Raw genomic sequence first — 12965 nt, 5'->3', positions numbered from 1 at the left:
AAGCCTCAAATGATTCATAAGACTTATTAAGATGTCTAAAGATTGAATAAAAGAGACTGATGACCCATGCTTAAAATGCCTAAAAGAGTGTATATATAAATGATAATCCAAGATTTCTCCATCTCTCATCCCCAACTAAACTCTCACACACCTATTCGATCCAACTTTCTTGAAACCTGCCTTACAACTGTAAACTTCACATTTACCAACGTTACATCCCATCCATCTAACACCAGGGATAGCTGTACAATCTATTCCTGTACCCATAGAAGTACAACCGCCACAAGATTGAAGATCGTTCATCGCGTCGAGACATTCGTAATCGTTCATTCTACCTGGAATAGGACAAGCTGCCAAACCGACAGGACAAAGGTTAGCAGCTTTATTCTCTTCTAAACCGAAGATTGTAGTTTGGATTTCTTTCTTTTGATTCAAGTTTCTACGACGTGGTACCATTGTTGGTGAATGACATTGACCGTTTGAATAAGTTGATCCTGGTAAACAACAATGACCAGTGTTACCGACTTCTTCTTGACCAACAGGACAACAAACAGTTTGACAAGCTGTTTGACCTGTTTTACAACATCTTCCAACTCCGTTATATCCTACTGAATAAACGTATCCATCCGATGCGATACATTTAGCTTCACATTTCTCAGTGTTTGAATTATAAGTTTCTGAAGAAGTACATTGAGGTACACATGATGAACCGTTATCGATATAACCGGATTGTGAACAAACACATTTACCATTGGTTTCGGTTAAATATGTTTTACAACATTGTGTTGTACCCCATGAATAACCTGAAGCACATTTATCCACACATTTCGTTCCGTCCGAAGATAAAGTTTGTGAGTTGGTGGAGCAAACACATTTACCGTTCACTTCAGTTGCTCCAGAAGGACAACATTGAGTGTTGTAATATGTCCAACCGGATTGAGAACCTGTACATCTTGAAGTACATTGTTGACTAGATCCTGATCCGGTGATAGTCTTTTGAGAATCCGTACAGACACATTTACCGTTGACTTCGTTTGAACCAGGAGGACAACATTGTGTGTTGCAGTATGTATGTCCGGTAGGGCAACGATCGGTACATTGCATACTGGATCCTGAACCGGTCATAGTTTGTTGAGAACTGGTGCAGACACATTTACCGTTGATTTCGGTAGATCCAGGTGGACAACATTGGGTACTGCAATAGGTGTGTCCGTTCGGGCAACGATCGGTACATTGCATGTTGGAACCGGTACCGGTCATGGTTTGTTGAGAACTCGTGCAAGTACATTTACCGTTGACTTCGGTAGATCCAGAAGGACAACACATGGTGTTGTAGAATTTCCATCCGTTGGTACAACGATCGATACATTGCATGGCTGATCCAGAACCGGAGATTGTTTGTTGAGAATCGGAACAAACGCATTGTTTGTTAATTTCGGTAGAACCGGAAGGACAACACATGGTCGAGTAATAAGTCCAAGCGGTGTTGGAACATCTGTTAACACATTGAGTTCCATCGTTTGAAAGGGTTTGTTGTTTGTTCGAACATACGCACTGGCCGTTTACTTCGGTAGATCCAGTGGGACAACATTTACTTGTACACCAACTCATTCCGTTTGAACATTTACTGACACAAGTTTTCCCATCTGAAGATAATTGTTCTCCTTTATCCGTACAAACACACTGTCCGTTGACTTCCGTCGCATCATCGGGACAACATTTCGTAGTTCGGAATGTCATACCCGTCGTACATTTGCTAACACAAGTTTTCCCATCCGACGATAATTGTTCTCCTTTATCCGTACAAACACACTGTCCGTTGACTTCCGTCGCATCGTTGGGACAACATTTCGTAGTTCGGAAAGTCATACCGGTGGTACATTTGCTAATGCAAGTTTTGCCATCGGAGGAGAGTTGTTCGCCTTTATCGTTACAAACACATTGGCCGTTAACTTCGGAAGCGTCGGAAGGGCAACATTTCGTGTTGCAGTAATTCATACCGGTGGTACACTTGCTGACGCAGGATTTACCGTCTGATGATAATTGTTCACCTTTATCTTTGCACACACATTGACCGTTGATTTCGGTGGCGTCGGTAGGACAGCATTTAGAGTTGCAAAAGCTCATACCAGTAGAACACTTGCTAATGCACGACTTGCCATCGGAGGAGAGTTGTTCGTTTTTGTCGGTACACACACATTGTCCGTTGATTTCGGTGGCATCGGTGGGGCAGCATTTGGTGTTGCAGTAACTCATACCGGTAGAACACTTGCTGATACATGATTTACCATCGGAGGAGAGTTGTTCATTTTTGTCGGTACAGACACATTGTCCATTCACTTCAGTTGCGTCCGTAGGGCAACATTTAGTGTTGCAGAATTTGGTGCCGGTAGAACAAGAGGTGATACATTTAGTCGAGTCGCTTGGGTTTTTCGATTGTCCAGATGGGCAGACACATTGTCCATTAGATTCGACTTGACCGGAAGGACAGCAGATGGAAGATTGACCGACCCCACCTGAGGGTGTACCGGATGGACAGCACACGCCGTTGGAGGTGTAACCGTTGCAGTAGGCAGGGGAACAGGTAGTGCCGGAGTGAGAACAACCGCTGGAACCACAACATTTGCCATTGCTATAGGTTTGACCACGAGGACAACAATGTCCACTGCTTAAGCAGTAGCCGGAAGGACATACGACGGTGTTGACGGTAGGACGAACGCAAGCACCGTTGGAGAGTTGATATTCACCACAATCGAAACCGCCTTTACCATCACAAGTGGGTTGAGCGTTGATAGGATAACTCTTCGTGTCACCGGTATAAGCAATCTGGCTGGTCAGTGGGAGTACACCTAGGGAAGATGAACAAACTTACATAGTATTTGATCAAAGAGACGATATTATTATCGATATGATTGTCGGCAGCGTAATCGTCCACATCACTCATACACAAACATCCAAAGTCGTATTTGACCGTACCCCAAGTACCTGCGACTTTGGCACATGTTTCGGTGGTCGTCGTGGAAGTACGAGCGGTCAGATGGGTGGAAGAGAAATTACGATAGACGTCGGGGGAGGTCGCGAGAGCTAGATCTTGCCAGTTATCGGGGAGCTGATATCCTGCCGCAGCGAAGGGAAGAGCGTATAACGCCAAGGGAAGGAGAGTGGAGAGCATGTTGTTGCCGGTCGTGAGATATTCGGAGACGAGAATTGATTAGAGTGCGAATTAAAGAAGTTTCAGGGAGGTTTCTAGTGTCAGTCTGAGTCTAAGATTGATAAACTTGAGTCGAGAGAGATGAGAATGATGAGTCTGGGTCGAGGTTCAAGATGAGATGAGAAGTAGGAGAGGGGTCAAGGTGTATAGGAGAGAGAGAGAGAGAAGATGTTGAAAATCCTAAGCCTTGCACGTCGTGCTTAATATACTTCTCAGTTATCTGCGGGTCAGTGACAACCTCGAGCGACTTCCCGCTATTCAGTCAAGCGTCAGTCCCGCAGACAACGTAAAGTTCTAGAGGATCAGCTAGTAACGAAATTTTAGACCAAAAAGTGCCCACGAAGATTCAGTTGACGCGCGCGTAGTCAGAGGAGAGTAGGTTGAGGATGGTTCGTTGGTCGGTTGGTCGGGATTAAGGCTTGTTCGAAAGGTGGGATCTGTATGTCTAACGGGTGAATTCTCAAGCCTTTATGAACCGTTCAGTAGTGAGCTCTGAGGACGGGGACTATGGTACCATTACGGATCCATCACAGAAAATTCCAACGCGAATAGCAAGTGCTGTGTTCGAGGGCGAAAGCGATCACGATCGACGAAGAAGGAAGCAAAATGTATCGAGACGGAAACGGGAGTGACGCCGTTTTCAGTAATCCTCCCGTTTCCGTAGTCTTCACAAGGCTGTTGCTTGGGTTCACTGGGGTCGCTTGGCTCCATTTCATGGTTGTCTTCGTCAGCCCCGGAGTCTGCTTCCATGAGCATCACAACGAGTAGGATGGCCAGAATCGAAAAGGCGGTTATGGTGATGATCTGTGCATGCGTTTTGATTTAACTAGCGGTTCACCATATACGTTAGTCTGCTTGTTTAAGTGGGTGTTCCGTTTGCGCCAGGTGGGATTCGAAAGGGAGTGGTGGTTCGACAATTGAGGACTTGAGTGAGGTCTGTCTTTTGAGAGGAAGCAAAGGGGTCATCCTTCGTCCACCTACATCCCCACGTTATCTGGTAGTCATCGTTAGACATATCCAATGATGGCAAGTCGAAGTCTCCACGGGGTCAACGGGACTCGCCAGGTGATCCTGAAGGAATCCGGTGGTGAGACTCGTATATACACAAGAATACTTTTCAGCCTTGCAAGGTGTTTCTTCGGATATTGCTGAATGACTGTGCAGGCTGAGAAGGGAAACGAGAAATACGACATTATGGACTATTGATCCGACATATGAAGGGGATTCTCCTCCTCTGCGAGTCCAGCGTAGGGCGAAGTGTTTTAAGCGAACGGCGTCTTCGAGATGTTGGAGTTGTTCAGGATTAGTGGAAGTGACTCGGGGACGGGGGACGTCATTCTATGACCCAGACAGGACAAATGAGAGCTTCAGCAGTACTCGTGCACTATTTGACTTGTAGGGGTTATAGGGACCCATGTGAACCAACTGATCAGCTAGCAGAAAAGGAAACAAGGTTGATGTAGAGATGACAATATGTTGTTGACGTCTAATGTCTTCGCAACCGAGCGACCTCCGGCAACTCCGACCCATCCATCACATCACGACTTTCTTGTCGCAACCATACATATCTCTCCATCCTTCTTTCGTGTTTCTTTTCTTTAGTGATATCAATTATACCATTGACACAACCTCGTCTACCCAGCCATTGATCACGGAATACCCTTAGAACGTCTCACCTACTCCCTCTACTCATCCTTCCCATAACAGCCACTTCCTTTCTCGTCCTATACGAATCTTTCATCACATAATTCCATGGTTGACACTCCGACCGATAACGTCTAATTTGTTTTCTCAAATCGACGAAAAGATATGTCGAGTCGACTGGCGAAGAAAGCCCAAAACAAGCGACGGGAATCCTATCGATCCGATACGGTCGAAAATCAACCCGATGCTGATGACAAGTCTGACAGTCTTAATTCCCCTCTTACCTCCCTCGATTCTTTATCTTCTCAAGCAATCCTTCCCGACGATTCAACTCCTGCCCCTCCACCTGAAACTCCACCGCCTGATACTGCCGTAGTGGAAGAAATTGCGAGACATGTCTCCCCTCCCAAACTTCAACGACGTGAAACAAGAACACGCAAGGTAAAAGAAGATTCAACAATTATCGATGCGTCCACTCCTGGAGCTCCATCATCGGTGAACACTTCCGTCAAAGCTGAGACTAGTCGTTCTGAGATTTGGATAAATTGTGATCTTTGTGTGAGTCCTCACTTCACATCGTCTCCATGTTTAGGAGATATAGTAGAAAGAGAAAAAGGAGTGTTGATTTATAGCGCGGTCAAAGACAAAGATGTGAAGAACCTCCTTCTGGTTCTTCACCATCCCCTCCTCCGACAGCTGATGAAGATGAAGATCGACCTGACCAACCGACATGCGTGAAATGTAGGAAAAGAGGACAACGATGCACTTTTCAGATTTTTCCACAGGCGATAAGGGATAGAAACAAGCCTAAGGGGACTCGTGGAAAACCGGCGGATCTGAAGGTGACCAGAAATCAAGTGACCACACCAGTAGAAAAACCTATGGTAAAGACTGTTCAAACGAGGGGAAAGGTGCAGGAGAAGGAAAAGGAAAAGGAAAAGGGAAAAGGAAAGGAAAAAGAAAAAGAAAAGGATAGGGGGAAAGAGAAGGAGCAGGAGAAGGAGAAAGAGAAGAAACCAATCACGAGGAAGGTCACGACGAAACCGGATGAATCTTTCTTCTCTCATTTGACGACATCTCGAACAAGAGCGAAGAAGATCCTCGAGCCTGAAAAGACTGGTGCAAGTGGGAAGACTGGCAATATTGGTGAGCCGGTGAACACTGGCGAACCTCTGATCACCGGAAATGTTGGGAGTAGTGGCGAACCTGTGAAAAATGGTGATACTGGGAAGAGCGGATCTTCTTCAGGTTTGAAGATCAAACTTACTGTTCCTCATGCCATCACAGAAACCCGTACAAACAAGGGAAAAGGGAAGAAAGAATCCGAAGAGACTAAACCAGTCGAAGAAAGCAAAGAAACAACCGAAGTAGCAGAAAGTAAAGTAGAGGATGCTGAAGATATATTTGGGAGTGAAATTTTAGAGGACGACGACGTCAAGATGAAACACTACGAAAGTGATAACTTCGAGAAGAAGAAGAAGAAGAAAGATAAATCCTTGAACAAACGAAAACTCAAAAGTCCATCTTTCACTTCGTCGGACGAATCTTCTACTTCGGAAGAAGAAGTGATCCGTCCAACGAAATCAAAACGACAAAAAGGAGAAGAAGAATTTTTACCTGAATTCGAAGTTCAAAACACGGAAGAATTAAGATCGACCATTGGATCTTCTCATATTGTTGAGACTGCCCAATCGGATGATCAGAAGAATCATGATGATATCATGATCAAGAAGAAGAAAGGGAAGAACAAGTTTGATTTCATGGTCGAAAACACTCGATCGGAGAAGATGGATGTAGAGAAAGAAATTGGAATAAAGTCGAAAGTGAAAGGTGGTAAATCGGATCATGAGGGACATATTGGGATGAAACCTATTGCTAGACCTAGACCTTCAGGTCAAGGTCAAGCAGCGATTAAGAAGAAAATCCCACCGCCTACACCAACACAACAAACACAACCTACTTCTATACTTTCTGCAGTATCTGCCACTCTCAAACAGTTACAGGAGAAAAACAAGACGGGTGCGAAAGAGGGCGAGAAAGAAGTTTCGAAGAAAAGGGAGAATGTATGGTTGGACGAATGGCAAATGACGTGAGTTCTTCAATTTCATCTCTACATCAATCACTGGATTACCTGCTTTCACTGCTCTACCATTTCCACTCTGATGGGACAAGGAGGATCGTCGAGAAGAAGGAAGAGAAAAATTGACGAACAGACCGGAAGAGCAGGAAGAATATGATAAATCGAAACCTCAAAGAGAAGAAGCGGCCAAGCGTCGTCGACTTTGGCTCGAGGTCAGTCCAAGTTATTGTGGTTCCCATGTCACCATCGCTCACCACCAGCAACATCCTACAAAGGATCATCAAGCTTCGAAAGATGCACAGAAAATGGCCCGGGTGAGCGAAATCTTCTCTGACTTTCCACGTCTCGCTGACCCTCAGCTTGGCGGCCCGCTCATCCGCGTTCCGGAAGCTATCGGCGTCCACACCAATGGCTCGTTTGGTCAAATGGTAAACCTCCTTCGTGCGCAAAAGACTTGAAATGGAATATACGAGGAGACATGATGCATGATATCGAGTGATATATATGCGACGTTCTGTTGAACGAACTTTGAGTGGGCATGGTGGTGTTGATTGGGAGACTAAACAGACTATTTACATGCGACACCAACTTGAGCGATGATTTCTGCCTCGATATCGACAGGGGTATGCTCGTAGTCTAAGTTTTAGCAAATCCCCCAAACGGCAAGAATACACCTACTTGGAGCCCTTCACCACCCATCGTAAGGATCATCATCCGCAGGCTTCTCCGCGACGGGCGGGGCAGGCGCCGGAGCCCGAGCCGCAGGAGCACCCCAGCCGTCATCGTCATCTTCGGGCGTCGGCTTGAATGAACCAATTCTGACGACAGGGACGGGCACGTTGTCGCCCGGACGTCCCGTTTGACGATTTGTGACTGCAGGGAGTAGGGCAGCCGAGCGGCCATCGCGCTGATCAGACCATCTCGTCGTTGGGGGAGGAGGTTGGGGTTGCGTGTTATAGGAAGTGTTAGGCAAGCCTCCCAGCATACGCAGTCGGTCTGGATGAATGGTGGGGTGTCTACGTTGAACAGGAGGAACATCGCCACGCTCTTCAGGGGCTTCTTCGTCCCAACCTGACAAGCGAGCTGGAAGCGAATCAACAGCTTCGGGGGCCAAAGGCGTTCTATTCTCCGGGCAATCGCGAGACTGATGATCAGGGGAGGATATCACCACGGTAGATATGCTTACGATGTGCCCCGTCTCGCCGCAGCCGAAACACCCTCGGTCTGCACCCGCTCGACGATTCGAACAGTCTCTAGCCTGCGCATGAGTGGAGACCGATGGAGAGCAATGGATGGCCTCACAAAATGTCCCCCTTCACCGCACTTTCGACATGTGTCACTGAACTCTCCTACTTGCGGACACTCGCGCGCCTGGAAAGTCAGAATCGACGTGACAGAAAGCAGTTGGCTCACCCAGTGTCCCTCTTGCCCGCATCGTCGGCATGTGCTGTCGCCGAACCTACCGGAGGCCTCAGTCTGAGGACATTCCTGTGCCTAAAGTATCAGTCATGATCCGACCCCAGTGACGTGACCAAGGCATATGGACGCACCCAGTGACCGTCCTCCCCACACCGACGACAACCCCCACTGAATCTGCCACGCTCACGGGCAGGCCGATCTTCATGCACTTGAGGTAAGACATCCGGAAAGTCTGTCTGGAACCCTCTTCTGTTTTGATCGCCCGGACTTCTCCCATCCAGTGTATGCCGGAAGCCCACGGGTCGGTCTTCCTCTACGGGTCGTCTGGCCAAACTCATCTTGCTTAAGCCTTCGAGCAATTCGTCCCGGGAGATTGGCTCCGGAAGACTGCTCTCGCTTGAGTATCTGATAGCTCAGCGAGGTGTCCTGGGTATGAGATCACAAGAACTCACTGGACAGGCTGCCACGGAACATAAGACCCGCCGCTGTTTGGGCGTGGATCTGGAGATGGTGGCTCTGAATCATACTCTTTCACAGGCACTCCCCAACCACCGTCGTCAGCATCGACGATGCTCTCCCGATGATATTCTAACCCTCGGAGTCCGGTGTTTTCGAATCGTGCCGTGTCGGGGGTTTGGAGAGCGGGGGATGGTCGCGGACTGGGCTCGGGGTCAGAGCCCCACCCATCGTCGGCGTTGACTGGGGGAGCCACGACACTCGGAGCGGGATACATTCTGTGTGCGCCCTGATCTTCACTGAGATGAGGCTACATGTAAGCTCACTTCTGCCGAGCATGATACTCACCGGAACATCTCTCAGCCCGTAGCCAGGGGAGAACCCCAAGGTCAGGTCACGCGGGTCTCGTCGAGGCTTCTGCGACATGTCAGCTAATACTGTCAACGGATAAGAGATCCAACCTGGGCAGTCGACCAGTCGCTCGGGAAACCTCGATCCTCGGGGTTGCGGGGAGATTGGGGCTAAAGGTGAGCAGCGGATGGTCAGAGAGCACTATTACGTACCTCACGAGTGGCGACAGCTGGCCTCTGAGCCGGATAAGTCGAAGTCGGCATCAATATACTATGCTCTTTCGTCTTGACATTATACAAAACCTCAGATAAAGATTGTTCGCTGAGGCGCGAGTGTCAGTAGATGAGCATTGTACGCAGAAAAGACTATGTAAATGGAATGACAGACAGAGTTAGTGGCCGATTCGACATCACAGCGCGATGATGAACGGTGAGAAATTGGGGAGGGAGAAACAGATACAAACCGCTCGAGGGCGGACATATTGGTATATACGATTACACTTTGTACAAGATCAAGAGCTCGTCTCTTCCACAGTCATGTGAAGAGATCGAGCTCACCGGTCGCTGAGTCCCCCAGCCTCACTCGACTTGGCTCCCGATCGATGAGAGTACTGAGTGGGAGTCCAGGGAGCCGACGCGTCAAGCTTACGCTGACGAGCAGCCTCGCGAGCGCGATTGTTCTCCTCGACGGCCATGGCCTCAACCTCAGCTCGACGTCTAGCCTCTGCTGATGCTCGTTTGATTTCTTCTCGGTAGTCGGCTGCCTCTTGCTCCACTTGCTGTCGTGTCAGTGAAGGGACTCTACAGGCAGGAGTTGTGTACTCACCCTATGCCTCCGCTCCAGCTCTTCAGATCTTTGACGGTTGCGTTTGATTTTTTCTTCGAGGGCAGGATCTAGAGGTTTTGGCTGTATGGTCAACGAGGGAATGGAGTGGCAACGGAGAGGGAAGAGGGAAGATAGAGAGGGTCCAAGCGAAATTTCGACTTACGACTCTAGTCTCGGGATTTCGGAGTTTCGAAGCGCCCGACGAAGAACGAAATTCTCCTGCAAAAGTAGGATGGATACCAGATGAGAGAGGTTTGGGAGCTGCAGGGGGCTTATGAGAACCAGAGCTGCTAGGAGAGCCGACTGCTGTATGATATCAATATGACACTCGACATGCAGAGTGAGGTGACTCACCGACGGAGGACGACGGGATGGAGGTGCTACTAGGTCGAAAAGGAACAGCGCCTGCTCTCAGCTGACCGCTCGTCTCGTTTCTTTGCGAGGATGATGAATGTAACTGCTTGCTGTGAGGATGTAAGACGGTTACCATGGAGGTGATAGGTGAGGAGAAAGAGGTGAGGAGAGAGAAAGTTGAGATGGAGATGGGGAAGGTGGGTGAGTGGGTGGGGGGGGGGGCCCATTCCACTGAAATTCCCGATTAACGCCGACGGCCTACCAGTGACGACACTGGTGTTTCTATGAACGCATTCCACACATTGACATCTGGTTCTCTATCCGTAATACTCGTACTCCATTCACAAAGTGAGTAGTCTTTCTCACTGGTCCTTATGTCCCATCATGTAACTCGGTAAAGCCAGGATACACGCGATCCCCTTGTCCTAGATTTCCCGGGAGGCTGACGGAAGGGACCCCTAAACTCTCCTCATCCCTCCATTGTATGCCCACGCCCACTCCTACTCTCACGCAACCTCTTTTCCGACTACTTATACTATCTTTGACTATCGCCTTTGCTGCATACTGTTATCAGCTTTTCATTCATACGCAGATCTTGAAATCAACGATCGCCATGTCTCTCTCATCGAAATTGTCTATCACCGACGTCAACTTGAAGGACGAACGTGTTCTCATCCGTGTCGACTTTAACGTTCCGTTAGTCCATCTCATCCCTTTCATCTGCACACTGCTGATATATACAGACAGGACAAAGAGCTTAATATCACAAACCCAGCTGTAAGTGGTTGTCTGCACCCTCACTCCGGCCACTGACATTCCCAGCGTATCGTCGCCGCTCTTCCCACCATCAAATATGCTCTCGAGCAAGGCGCTAAGTCTGTCATCCTCATGTCTCACTTGGGTAGACCCGATGGTCAACCCATTCCCAAGTACTCACTCAAGCCGGTAGCCACCAAATTGTCTGAGCTGCTCGGCAAAGAGGTCACCTTTCTCCCTGACTGCGTGGGGGAGGAGATCCAGAAAGCTGTGTTGGAAGGGAAAGACGGTCAGATCTTCCTCTTGGAAAACCTCAGGTTCCACGTTGAAGAGGAGGGTAAGGGAAAGAAAGGTGATGAGAAGATTAAGGGTGAGTCGAATCCATCAATATTCGTATGTAAACTGACTTGAAGCCGACCCCGAAAGTGTGAAAAAGTTCAGAGAGGAGCTCACTGCCCTTGGGACAGTCTATGTCAACGATGCGTGAGAATCACTCATGACTGAAGTGGTCTTGTATTGAATATGAAGGTTCGGCACAGCTCACCGTGCTCATTCTTCCATGGTCGGCGTTCAGTTACCCAAACGTGCAGCTGGGTTCTTGATGAAGAAAGAACTTGAATACTTTGCCAAAGTCCTCGAAAACCCTGAACGTCCTTTCCTTGCCATCCTCGGTGGTGCCAAGGTGGCCGACAAGATTCAGCTCATTGAAAACATGTTGGACCAGGTATGTGTGATTCTCAATGCGACACTCGGAATTTCGCTGATATCACAGGTCAACACGTTGATCATCTGCGGTGGCATGTCATTTACCTTTAAGAAGACGCTTGAAAATGTGGAGGTACGTGTACACCTTAATTCAATGAAGACTTTTGACTGATGCGTCAGATCGGTCAATCCCTTTTCGACGAAGCAGGCTCTCAGAAAGTCAAGGACCTCGTTGAGAAGGCAAAGAAGAACAACGTCAAGCTCGTCTTCCCCGTTGACTACGTGACTGCAGACAAGTTCGACAAAGATGCCAATGTCAGTAGCTTGGTGGTGACGCTTGACTAAAACTGACATGCAGACTGGGTCCGCTACTGACGAGACCGGGATACCCGCGGATTGGCAAGGACTCGATTGTGGACCTAAATCGAACGAGCTCTTCGCTCAGACCGTCGCGGAAGCAAAGACGATCCTGTGGAACGGCCCCGCTGGTGTATTCGAATTCCCTGCTTTCGCCGGTGGCTCGAACGCCTTGCTGGAGGCGTGCATCAAAGCTGCCAAGAACGGTGCGACTGTCATTGTCGGAGGTGGTGACACTGCGACGTTGGTCGCGAACGCAGGTAAAGAAGATCAATTGAGTCATGTGTCCACTGGAGGTGGTGCGAGCTTGGAGTTGCTTGAAGGAAAGGTGCGAAACCTCTTGTCATCTCTTCTCCCCTCTCTTTCTTCATACTATTAAAGACAATTCAGTAGGGTACGCTGACACGATAGACTTTGCCTGGTGTGGCAGAGCTGAGCGAGAAGCAGTAATCGAAGTATCTAAGTGAGTAGCGATGTACATAGATCATGAAGGAATAGTCATCATTTCCACCTGCTGTGACGATTTGAGCAGATATGATACTGACAAGATCATTCGTGATTGTGAAATTAATCTGCAAATTTGATCCTACCCCCACCTCCACCACGTCTATCAATCTTGACCGTCCGTCTACCCACAGCGGCATAGACGACCTTTGTAGCTTGACCCGCCGCATCCTCCCATCCTCTGGCTTTGACAACAGCGGCTAATCTGTCTTTGACATCATTCATCGCCATACCGCCATCGGGATTTCCAGGTGAGGCAGAGCGGAGAAGGAGGAGACACAAGTGAGCAATGAGGATGTCTTG

General features: G+C 48.4%; 4 protein-coding genes across 4 annotated transcripts; 2 read left to right on the top strand and 2 right to left on the bottom strand.

The window, feature by feature from the left end:
• Positions 1-135: 135 nt before the first annotated feature.
• TREMEDRAFT_32155 (uncharacterized protein) lies at positions 136-3172 on the bottom strand (the record flags this gene model as incomplete). The annotated part of the gene is made up of 4 exons (XM_007005568.1): positions 136-677; positions 1608-1646; positions 2457-2826; positions 2873-3172. 4 exons carry the CDS (start codon positions 3170-3172, stop codon positions 136-138), a joined length of 1251 nt encoding a protein of 416 aa, XP_007005630.1.
• Positions 3173-5020: 1848 nt separating this feature from the next.
• Positions 5021-7393, top strand: TREMEDRAFT_63460 (uncharacterized protein; the record flags this gene model as incomplete). The annotated part of the gene is made up of 5 exons (XM_007005727.1): positions 5021-5413; positions 5488-6944; positions 7069-7147; positions 7196-7249; positions 7295-7393. The coding sequence occupies 5 exons, from the start codon at positions 5021-5023 to the stop codon at positions 7391-7393; spliced, it is 2082 nt and encodes a 693-aa protein (XP_007005789.1).
• Positions 7394-10887: 3494 nt separating this feature from the next.
• On the top strand, positions 10888-12667 carry TREMEDRAFT_57271 (uncharacterized protein). The gene is made up of 9 exons (XM_007005672.1): positions 10888-11036; positions 11084-11117; positions 11163-11466; positions 11510-11579; positions 11625-11820; positions 11869-11934; positions 11982-12116; positions 12160-12486; positions 12570-12667. The coding sequence occupies exons 1-9, from the start codon at positions 10954-10956 to the stop codon at positions 12606-12608; spliced, it is 1254 nt and encodes a 417-aa protein (XP_007005734.1). The 5' UTR covers positions 10888-10953; the 3' UTR covers positions 12609-12667.
• Positions 12668-12694: 27 nt separating this feature from the next.
• TREMEDRAFT_57270 (uncharacterized protein) lies at positions 12695-12905 on the bottom strand. The gene has a single exon (XM_007005671.1). The coding sequence runs from the start codon at positions 12891-12893 to the stop codon at positions 12726-12728; it is 168 nt and encodes a 55-aa protein (XP_007005733.1). The 5' UTR covers positions 12894-12905; the 3' UTR covers positions 12695-12725.
• Positions 12906-12965: the final 60 nt, after the last annotated feature.

This window comes from Tremella mesenterica, assembly GCF_000271645.1.
Source record: "Tremella mesenterica DSM 1558 unplaced genomic scaffold TREMEscaffold_8, whole genome shotgun sequence".
Lineage (NCBI taxonomy): Eukaryota > Fungi > Basidiomycota > Tremellomycetes > Tremellales > Tremellaceae > Tremella > Tremella mesenterica.
The sequence above is the reverse complement of the archived record's forward strand: the minus strand, read 5'-3'. Positions and strand labels throughout refer to the sequence as shown.